The sequence below is a fragment of the Thunnus thynnus genome, chromosome 12 (assembly GCF_963924715.1).
Source record: "Thunnus thynnus chromosome 12, fThuThy2.1, whole genome shotgun sequence".
Classification (NCBI taxonomy): domain Eukaryota; kingdom Metazoa; phylum Chordata; class Actinopteri; order Scombriformes; family Scombridae; genus Thunnus; species Thunnus thynnus.
This window is the reverse complement of record NC_089528.1, coordinates 12,954,280-12,965,955: the sequence shown is the minus strand read 5'-3', so window position 1 is coordinate 12,965,955 and position 11,676 is coordinate 12,954,280. Positions and strand designations below refer to the sequence as shown.

Genomic DNA, 11,676 nt, shown 5'->3' with positions numbered 1-11,676 from the left:
TATGCAACCATATTCTGTACCGGCTGTGTTTGATTGGAATGAAAATATGCATACTCTCAACCCTAAATTTCACATGCTTGTATTTGTTGTTTGCTTATTTTGTTAACATAGAGATGTTTTTTTGTCCCTTTTTTTAATCTTAAAATGATATTATGCTGCAGAATGCGCAATAATTATTTAGTTTCATCATGTCCTTATTTTGTTTAGTAACGTCTGTCTTTTCCCTCCATGTGCCTGCAACCTGTATGACATAATCTTTGATTATTTGACCGATAACAGCTGCTTCAGATGGGAGCAGGTCATTACATTATAACCATAGAGCAGAGATAAAGTAAAGAAACAAAAAAATAAAATTTACTTCTTTGAGTTTTCAAGTGACATCTAGTCTGTTATATAGTTATCAGGATGATATACCTATGTCAAACATGATGCATTGCACAATACATTTTCTCAATTTCACAACGTAATGTCATAGATTTAAGAGTTGTTCTGTATAGTTCATGTGAGGTAATTAAAGAATTCTTCTTATTGGTACAGCTGGGAGTAAAAGACCCACAAAAATCTACTGTATTATTTCATACACATACACTCTGACAGTGCAGGCACAGCAGCAACTAATTACAGCGTCTACCCCCTACTGTTCCCCACATACATACATCCACACACAAACACACTTGCATTGATTGTGCAGATGTCTAGAAACCCTTTGCTTTGATTTTTAATTGGCTATATGTGAGGTGTTTAATTAGGGGCTTTGAACTTGATGTTTCGGGTGCAAACCTGTGGTGGATTCTGTGTTTTGTCATACCCTAATTAAAAGCCTCTTCCTCAGCAGACATGACCTCCACATCACCCAAACACACATGCTGTGCATGCCAGTATGCATGTGTATGTTAGAGGGCAAATGGCCCACTGCCTCCACTAACAGGGAGAGGTCCACATGAAGCATCCCTTTAATTATCCCAGGAAGTCATTTGCCCTCATATTCCAAACATTGCAGAACAGTGTGGCATGTCAGTTTGGTCAAATCATTTAGTTTTTAAAAACCACAGTGAAGATGGGGTCTTATGGCATTTAAACTGTACTGACCAAAGTCATGTGAGTCATACCAAAAAAAATGCAACCTTTCATTAGCTGTAATCAGTGTGGAAATATTTTATTTATTTATTTTTACTTTTCAGGAACACCCTGATCACATTCACACCTGGAATTATATTAAATAAATATATTAAATATTTAGTTTATAATGGTGAAATTTAGCTTTCCATTACATGTGACTTTTCTTCTCTTATTTATCTCCTCTGAACAATTGATTGTGCTTAATGGTACACTAACACTTCAACATGCCTTAATACAAAATATACTAGTAATGCAAAAGTAAAGATTACAACCGATAAATGAACCATTCTCCTTTCCCTTCAACTGATAACCTGTTGGTTTACACCTTTAAGTGATTCCTTTGTGTGTTATGTCCCACTCCAATATCCATTTCAACAGGGAATTCATCCAATTAAAGAAGGAAGATGCTGATGGGGACTTTAATTGTGCCACCATTCTGACATCAGAGTACCCAAGTCTATTTCAAAGCACTGCCCCAGAACAAGGATGTGAGAGTAAGTCCTTGGCCTAATTTTAATATGGTGACAAGAAAAAATTGGTTATGAATAAACCCATGTAAGAGGAAAGCATGTCCAAAATCTCATGTTACACACACCTGTAATTCTCAAACTGGAGTAACTTTGCACAGCCATGAGCAAGCCAAACTTTGGTACAAAAATCACCTCTACACAAAAACTGAACTATAACACAGAACCTAGTAAATCTGATCCATACACAATGCATTAAGTTTATCACTGAGAATATACATACTTTAGATTGTAATCTATTCTATGATCTTGTGCAGTATACTGTATATCTGACATGGTATCCTATAAAACTGCCTTCAGTCTTCACAGAATTCCAAATGCATCTATCTAGAAGTCTCAGTCTCACCCTTCTTTCTCAAATAAATCTGGAGACATGAACATTACTATGTCTATGTAGCAATCTCTCCTACTGTTAGATAGTGCCCTCTATTGGAAGAACAATGAAACTACAGGTAGTGAGCTGGCCACTTTAATGCAGTTAGGTTTTGAGGTTTGTGTACCAGTTTTTAATCTTAATGCAGACACCACAGCAAAAGTGATGTTGTGGCATAATTTGGAGCATGCACAAAGCTACAATAAATATAAAATAACAAAAGTGCTGCTTGTTGCTTTATAAAAGTCAGGTGTCCTCAGTCTTGCATGTGCATATACCTGCTGCAGAAGTCTGAAGATATCCAGTGGTCCATGAGATGTTCACTTAGACAATAAATATTAAAACATACTTTTAAAAAAATACCCCTGCTTACTGTATTTGAATGTGTTTATGTACAGTAGTGTATGTATAAGTTAAGATGAAATGTATTGACCCACAAAGGTGAGCAAATGTTAGAATATTGCCAGTGTAAATGTAACACTTCAGTACAGTGTTATGTCCCTCACTCTCTGTCTGCAGGATTTTCACCTACAGTATGATGTCCTTCAGGAGTCTGCAGCTGAGGGGTGTTAGCCTGAAGTGGTGGCAGCTGTCTGGCCTCTACCAGGCTTATTCATCCTGCTCTGTGGGCGCCACATCTCCATGTTCTGGTTTGTTTGACAGTTTTGCTGCATTCAACACTCTCACGCACGCATTTCTCACATATCCTTACGCTACTGATGCAGCTGATACTCTCATCACATGCTTATCTTTTTGTAAATGTTTATTTAAAATAAAACATTCAATATCAGTTAAACCTGGTTTGTCTCCCCTCTTTGTTACACACTTTGAATCAAGAGTGCCAGTATTTATCATGGAGTCAAATGTACAGGGCAGATAAGTGTGCATCATTTGCCTTTCGTTAAATATGTATGGGTGTGTACACCTGCCCTCTGTTGTTCTCTGATGTTTCCATGGCAGCTGACTCTTTCCAGTTGCACAAACATGTTTAGACAAGAAGTCAAATGTCCTTAAGTAATATCACATGTTGCTCCCCTGTGTGATCACAAACCTCACGCTGCTATGAGAGAGAGGAAAGTCGGTCATTGTCATATGCCTTTTATTAGGATCAATACTACTTTTCTCCACTTTTGATGCTTAGTCATAGTTTCAGACTTTTGGTGCTGGCTGTTTTATTTTGAGGAATACAAAGACCAGTTACCATGTTTGATTTAAAAAGTGAAATTACTTCAGGCAGATCAGCAGATGTAAGGCAATTAATGAGATAGATATGCTGTACATCAGCTCAATCTCCTTTTGATTGCATTCAATACATATTGTGTTCAATGTTATGATAATTTTATTTTAAATAGTCTTTTGTCTACACATCTTATGTGGTTGTTTCTACAGATCCGCAGAAGAAAAGTGTGATAGAAATCTAATTATTTCATTAACTTCACATTTTCTTTTAATTAGCAAACAGTGAAATTGAATGCATTTGTGTTTACATTCACAAAAAGTAGATGGGAATTTACATACACTATATCAAACACTGAAAAATCTAAGCTAAAGGGGACAAAAGGTAATGTGTTAATAATAACTTACGCAGCAGTTAATTGTTGTATTCAGATATTTTACCTAAAGGCTGGGGACCTTTGTTGAGTGCCATCCCCCCTGTCTCTCTCACTATATTTCCTAGGGCAGCTAATAAATAAAGGGAAAAATGTCAGGAAAATCTCATACTGAACATATCAAAGTGTTACTGCAATGCTACAGCCAGCATGTGACTAATGATGGTACTAAGAAGTAGGTATGATCAGTGATCAATAGGTCTGTTATGTGATTGTTTTAGTTTTGACTGCCAGACGTACCTGACTTACTTGTGATCTGCAATTGTTATACTTATGAGTGACAGTAATTAATGAAGTAACTCACTATAGGGTAGGCCGACTACTGGACTTACATTCCAAACTACTAACTGTGTCTGCTGAGTGTGAAACAGTTTGCAACGACAAACACATTTGACAAATCAACTTTATAAGATATGTCAAGAATTGATAAATGTTGTGTTCAAAACTTGTTGTGCAGCCCCCAAGTATGGAGGATAATTTTATTGAGTTAAAGTTAAAAAAAAATGGAAAAGAAAAAAGGTAACTTAAGTATTAATAAACTGAACTTCATCATAGTTAAGCGTTAAAAGTAAAAGGAAAGAAAAAAGAAAATTTGACATCGAAATGACAAACGGATATTGTGAAATGTTTAATTAAAAATAAGAAGAAATTTTTAAATTTCTGAAATGGAAAACAGCAAAGTTTTAAAGTCTCCCTCCACTCAAAAATGTGTTTGCCTCTTGTTGAATGTTGAATGTTTAAGCTTCACTGTGCATAATGATGTATGCGCAGAGTTTGTTTTCACATTCATCTGCTTTCAACTTTGTTTTAAGGGGTGGGCCTGCAAGTAGGATTTATGACATCACAAATAGTTTGGAAGTCAATTCTGGTCCAATAAAAAACTTACACCAGTGTGATGTGGAAACTTAAAGCCTCCAGTACACAAATACTGAGAAATGACTTTACAGTGAAGTAGGAGACATCTTGTGTCCAGCAGTTAAACTTTTGAGATTAAATATATTTGCATATTTCTAGATTCTGGAAGATTTAGTGAAGGAGAAGGAACAGATGTCATTTTAAGAATTTTAATAAGATAATTCAACTTTTTTTTTCAGAAAAACCATATCAGACACAAATTATTATTCAAAGTAGTGTATTTTACATACATCTTAAAACATGTCTGGAAGGGATCTTTAAGTTGCCAAGTTGCCGCTATGCTCAAAAAATATATATAACAAATGAATAAATAAATTCAAAATGAATAAATTAAGATTTGTACTTCACTTGGATGTTTGACCTTCACTGTGCAGAATGACGCATGTATGTGTGTTTGATGCTACAGGCTGTTTTCACCTTCATCTGCTTCATAGAAAACTTGAAACTCTCAGTGCACATAAACCCAGAATTAATCTTTCATTGAAATAAGGAATGTCTTGTTTATTGATTTATCTTTATGGACGTTTACATACAAACATTTGCATTCATAGATTCTGATTTTTTTCCAATGAGGACGAGTGCAATAATATAATAATAGAAAATAAATATATATTTAAAACAAATTATTTAAAAAAATAATAATAATAATAAGTCTGCACTCTTCCATAGTTGCTCTATTATATATTTTCAGTTCTTCATAAACTGTGAGGAGAGACTTTGCATGTTTTCTTAGTCTCAACGCACTGAGATGATTGTCCACAAAGTCCCTTCTAAAATCAGGAAAAAAGGGGGTTTTCGCCAGGAGTATCAGGTTGTTCAATACCAAATCACTGTTAATGATTTGAAAGGAAAATGTGATTGATATAATTAAAGAGGCGATTGCAGGTGCACGTAATCAGTGCTGAGCTTCCCGCTAGTGGGCGAGGCTTACTGGTCACATGAAAGTGACGTCAGCGTGACCAGCATGTGGCTCTTGAGACCAAGCGCAGTGCTGTTGGGACTGGTGGGGAGCAGAGGACACCTGAGAGCCATGGTACGTACATAAAATACGATTATACATTTCTACCTGTTCACGTGTGCTGTCATTAAAACCATTCATCTGTCTACTGCTGTCTACTCGCTGAACAACATGTAGGTCAGCTCTGAGATTTCTATTTTTAAATGAGGTGCAACGCAGAAATGGGTCCGATGTCGATGCAGCTCGTCTTCTTTCAAATAACGTTAGCTTGAAATGCGCCAAAGCCTGAGGCATAATGGCCACCATTATGGGCGTCAAACGTTTTACGGTGGTATTTTAATAACGCTTCAGGCTTCAAGTTAGAGTTAGCAAACTCAAGTTAAATTTCTGGGCTTTTTCTGCTCCGTCAATGTGACTGGGGATAGCTGGCTGTGCGGTAACGTTAGCGTTAGTATAATGGATAAAGGTCCCGCTAAAGTTGCTGATAATAATCTACAAAACCAATCTACAATTAACACAGTTGTACTGGCGCTTTAATGCTAATGTTTGGTTTTTAATTTTTTAAATTACTGTTAACAACACATGCTTTCCTCACAAACAACTTCTTCAATCTTTACTATCTGTTTCCTTGTTTTGGTTGTATATTTCTGATTCTTATGTGTCTGTTATTTAATTTTGATTATTTTCCTTTAACTTTTATTAAATATTTTTTTTAATTTACACTTTATCTCTCACGTTAAAAATCTGCTATGTTACGTAATGTTAAAACAGATTATGTATTAGCCTGTCATTTCCTATTTTTTTTAGCCAATAAGTAAGGTGCAGCAAGTCACCATTCGCTTAACATGAACTATCAGATCCACTAAATTGATTACTTTTAATCTGCTGCATATCACTTTTTGTGTGTTTTTTCCATCTTAAACCTGTCCTTCATGTGGGGTTAAGGGTGTGGGCATGAATCATGACAAAGTGCACTGAGTAATAAGAGCAACGGTTAACTTCCTTATTTTTTCCCCCAGTTTATCTGATTCATCTTTTTTTTTCTTTCTTTGGGGTGGAGCATACTTTTGCTCTTTGGTTTGTTTTCATGGACCTTAACCCTCTATCTTCAGCAATCTTAATCCATCAAACATTCACCTGCAATTTCTGTTCTTTACCTCTATGCAGTGTGCACAGGTGACTGATTGGCAGAGTGCCAAGTCAATCTATGAGTTCTCTGCCAAGGATATTGATGGCAACGAGGTGTCTCTTGAGAAATACAGGTAAATATATATGTATCCTCTCAAATTAAAATTACACACAAATTTGGAAGAAGTATTTTGTAGATTTTTTTATTTTTTTTTCTGTCTGACGTCTGTTTTCATTCTGATTTTCTCTGCCAGAGGGTATGTCTGCATCATCGTAAATGTAGCCTCTAAATGAGGAAAGACCAAGGTAAACTACACTCAGCTAGCGGGAATGCACGCCTCCTACGCTGAGAAAGGTTTACGCATCATGGGCTTCCCATGCAACCAATTTGGAGGACAGGTAACTTAAAATAACCTGATGATAACAGCTGTGTTTGTTTTTGTGCAGTATCACAAGTGTGTTGTCGCCATTACTGCTGTACAACAAGTACATTCTAAACCTTCCCTCCATCTCACTGTTCTTTATTTTAAATAAAGGGAAGGCAATCGTTAAAATAATTCATTTTTTGCACACAAGCATGCAAGTTAGATTGTGGCATATTTTAGATATATTCCTGGATAGTTGTTGTACTCATAACTCCCAAGATTTTGGTAACATAACCCCATGCAACATATAGTATATAAACAATATATATTCTCAGCTTTAGCACAACTTGTATGTTAATTACAGTGGTGCCAGTTATCAGGTAAGTAGCAATACCTATATTTCCAGTTTTCTAACTTGAATTTTTTTTGTGTGTGTGATCCAGGAGCCGGGGACTGACGCAGAGATTAAAGAGTTTGCAAAGGGTTACAATGCAGAGTTTGACCTCTTCAGTAAGATTGAGGTGAATGGAGACAATGCTCACCCTCTGTGGAAGTGGATGAAGGCTCAGCCTAAAGGCAAGGGACTTCTGGGAAAGTAAGTTATTGTGTATTTATCCCACCAATTAAACGAAAAAGTTCATGACATTGTACACAAAAAAATGAGTGAGAGCCCTGAGTGGAACATGAATGAAACAGTCAGGTGTTTTTCCTTTGAGTTGAGTAGTCAATCATTGGTTAGAAATTCATAGAATATATTAGGTCCTACTTCTTATGTGGCATGTTCTCTAGAAAATTTGATTACAAATTTCATTTTAGTATATTCTGACTTTGAATGTTTTGTCAAGTCTTGTGAAGCTGAGAGTCGCCATGTCCTTTTTATATCTCAGCATTAAAGTTAGTGACTAAAATGTAACCATAACTGATGGGAATGGTGGCCAAAACTACAAAAACAGGATACCAGATTTGGGAAAAAAAACAGAAAGCAGTAGCAGGTGGTTACATTTCAAAACTGTAATGCCAAGAAGATGCTAAGTATAAATAAGTTTTTATTATACTTTATCTTATTTAGAACTATTTAAAATACCTCTTTTGTTTAGAATTCAGGAAGAATGAAGGTACATTTTTCACATCGTGTTGTCCTGATGGGGTACAAGGCTGTTCTGACCATACATGTAATTGGGTGAATCCTGGAATGGGAAGGTTGCATTGTGTGTAACACACATCCTGTTTAGTTTCTATTACTTCGTTTGTCACTTCACTTTCTTCCTTTTTGTTTCTACTTTGCTTTGGCTGTGGTTTCAAAACAATCTTTTTTTCCCCACAGCATTGACCATGCTATCATGGTCACTGATGATCTTATTTATTTATGGATTACAGATGCAAAAACAAAATCGAAGGGATAACATGTTAAAGTGAAAACTAGGGGTGCAACGGATCACAGAACACACGGTTGGGAGCGTATTATGAATTTGAGTCACAGATCGGATCATTTTTTGGATCAGGCAGAAAAAAAAAGAGGGGGTGGGGGGGGCAAATGTAACTTTACTTTCCATTTATTCTGTAAAACACTTAAAACAAGGAACTTTTGCCCATGGTGTTAAATGAAAACAACATACAAGATGTCCAATGTTTAAATAAAATCTTAAAACATATAAAATATTCATTGCTCAATTGTTTAATTAATTAATTAGCAACATGGTACCGTCTTCCTTTAAATGTGGTAGTGAATGAAACAATAGCCTGAGGCCATGTCATCAAAACTTGATGATAACTTACAAACATGAACACACGTCTTGTTCTGCAGCTCAGCTTGTTGAACGACTACCAAACAAACATTCACCTGGGAAAAGTGCACCATGAATGTCAGTTAGCAGCTTGATAGCTAATTAGCTGCTCAGCTGTAGCACATGAACTGGCATGTAAACATACTTGCAGATGTCACTTTGGACCCATTGGATGCTGATTTGGTTGTTGCTTTTCAAAATCCCAGTGACACACTGTTGTCCATGACTTGTACTTACAGCAGTTTGTTTACTTTGGGTGGCGATCCATAGAGATCACGGCTCAACTATGTTCCGTTACACCACTAGTGAAAACACTTTTTTCCAACATCCTAAACCAAACAATAAAATCCTGTAATCTAAAAACACATCAACACATTTTTAACAGCTGGATGTATTAGCAGAAGGCTGTTCCACAACATAGAACCAGTGTAAAACAGTGAACAGTGAGCCTGTGTTAAAAGGACAATTAAAGTTGTGTCAGTACTTATTGCTACTATATCAGTATCATACTACAGATTGTGTTGTAATTTTTTTTCCTCTCTCTCTCTTCACAGTAACATCAAATGGAACTTCACAAAGGTAATTTTCTAATATAATTGGCACTATTCCTTTTTAAAAAGCATTCAGTCAGTTTTCCTTTTTAATAATTAGGCTATATTGCCACAACTGCATGAAGAATACATGTGCCAATATTTTCACATCTTATTCCTCAACAGTTCCTTATAAATAGAGAAGGACAGGTGGTGAAGAGATACGGCCCAACAGATGATCCTAGCGTAAGTGGCTTTCACTGTGCTTTTGGAAATATTTCTCATTGTTGTGAAATGCAGCACTTTTCAGATTATGTTGGCAGATACAATAGTATCCTGCTAGTTATTTACTCAAAACGTTCAGTTTCAGTTTATTCTCAAATCAGTTAAAATACAAGTATAAGCGTATAAGACATAAAGGGATATGTGAAATTGGACACCCTGATGAGCCATCTGAAGCTTGAGAATAGGGGCCCAGACACTGAGCAGATAGTATTTAAGATTCAAGCTTCAACATATTTTAGTAGCAACTGTTACCTTTATTTTTGAAAACAGACACAGATAGTGACATTTTTTTATAGTCTTTTCAAGCTCATTCCACACCTGTGGACCTCTGCAAACCACATTAAAGCTTGTACATTTAAGTTTACGTTTCTTACACTTTTATAGGATGCCTTTTTTTTTCTAGTCTTATATGTATGAGGGAAGGTAAGTCGGAATAAGGTCACAAAGTCTGTCGTTGAGCATATCTACAACATTATACATTACACAGGCATTGTGAAAGATATTACATTCAGTAAGCTTCAGGAGAGTGTAGCTGTGGAAAAGAGGATCAGTGGGAGCACCTATCTTGGATGATATGCATGTATAACTTTCTTCTGTAAAATCTGTAATTTCTCAAGATAACTAGGAAAAGTATTGCACCATATAACGTTACAGTAATTTATATTAGGGTCATATAAAGACTGATATAAGGTTAAAATTGCTCCAGGTGGAAGAAAAAGCCTCAACTTGGAAAAAACCCAACACATTTGGACAATTTTTTTTCATTAATATGGCCTTTAAAGTTTAAAAAATCATCAATGAACTTATGAATTTGTTGGACTTCACTCTCTTAATAACCTGACTGTTTATTTTTAAACAAACATGTTCAACATTATTTTGATTTCTGGAGCGCAAAACAATGAGGTTTGTTTTGCTTATATTTAAGGATAATTTATTGCATTTAAACTATATATCTACCTTACCCAGTTCCTAGTTTAGATTATTTTGCAGATCATTTATATTTTTGTGTAATAAGAATACATTTGTATCTGCCATTAATTCTACTTTTATGAAGCTCATACATTTTCAGTTTTTGTTGACATCGTCAGAAAGTTGATAATTCTCGATTTATGTTTATTATTAAGGTCGTTGTTGGTGATGGTTGTGTACTGGAATGCATTATATTGAATGGTTTTCCTAATATTTTGTCCACTCCATTAACATACATGAGGAGGGCAAAATATTAGGAATACCAATACACCACCATATTAGGACAGTTTACTGATAACATGTCATTGGTTTGAGTTTGTAAGCAGGTAGCTGCATCCATCCTGGGTCCAACTTGCCAAAAGCTTATCCTTGTTTTCATTATGGAAACCATCAAGCTGTTTCTATTTTCCACATTGCCATTTTTTGATCTGTTGAGTTTATTCTGAAATTTGTTGCATTATGTTTCATAGTTTAATACAGAATAAAAGAAAACTATCTATAAATGATACTTTATAAAAATTTAATTTCTACTTATTTCTCTATGCAGGTGGTGGAGAAGGACCTGCCCACATACCTGTAATCCTACTATCTCCATTTCTTTGTTCCACTCCTGAACTCTCCTATGGACTTGAGGTTATTGGTGTGTGTGTGTGCATCTGGACCAGTGACGGCCTTTCTGTAAACCCAACATTGGGAAGGACTGGCCTGATGACCCCTGCGTGCAACTAACCTCCAGAGCCCACCCACACCAAACCCTTTAAGACCATATGAGTGGATATTCACTAGTGATCCAAAGTAAAGAGCCTTGACATCTTATTGTAAACTCAAATCAGCCATTCCTTTGACTGATACAAACGCCAGCCCTCTCTGAATGTTAAGTGACAAGTTTGTTCATGTGTCAATGTCAGTTTTCTCAGTCATAGTATTTCACAGACTTCTGTAAAACTACTGATTTATAGTATTTGCATTTAACATGTCAATTGTATTTAAAAGTAGGCCTGATGACTTATGTGATGACATTGGAAAATAAATGCTGTCTTGGACATTAGTCTGTCATTGTAGATACTTATAAAAAATAATGGAATCTGAGCAACAGTAAAGTTCAGCTTACAT

General features: G+C 35.7%; 1 protein-coding gene across 1 annotated transcript; it reads left to right on the top strand.

The window, feature by feature from the left end:
• The first annotated feature begins 5,465 nt into the window (after window positions 1-5,465).
• On the top strand, window positions 5,466-11,611 carry LOC137194041 (phospholipid hydroperoxide glutathione peroxidase-like). Its single transcript, XM_067605562.1, has 7 exons — window positions 5,466-5,577; window positions 6,670-6,764; window positions 6,885-7,029; window positions 7,439-7,590; window positions 9,334-9,358; window positions 9,496-9,555; window positions 11,111-11,611. The coding sequence occupies exons 1-7, from the start codon at window positions 5,509-5,511 to the stop codon at window positions 11,141-11,143; spliced, it is 579 nt and encodes a 192-aa protein (XP_067461663.1). The 5' UTR covers window positions 5,466-5,508; the 3' UTR covers window positions 11,144-11,611.
• The last annotated feature ends 65 nt before the right edge of the window (window positions 11,612-11,676 follow it).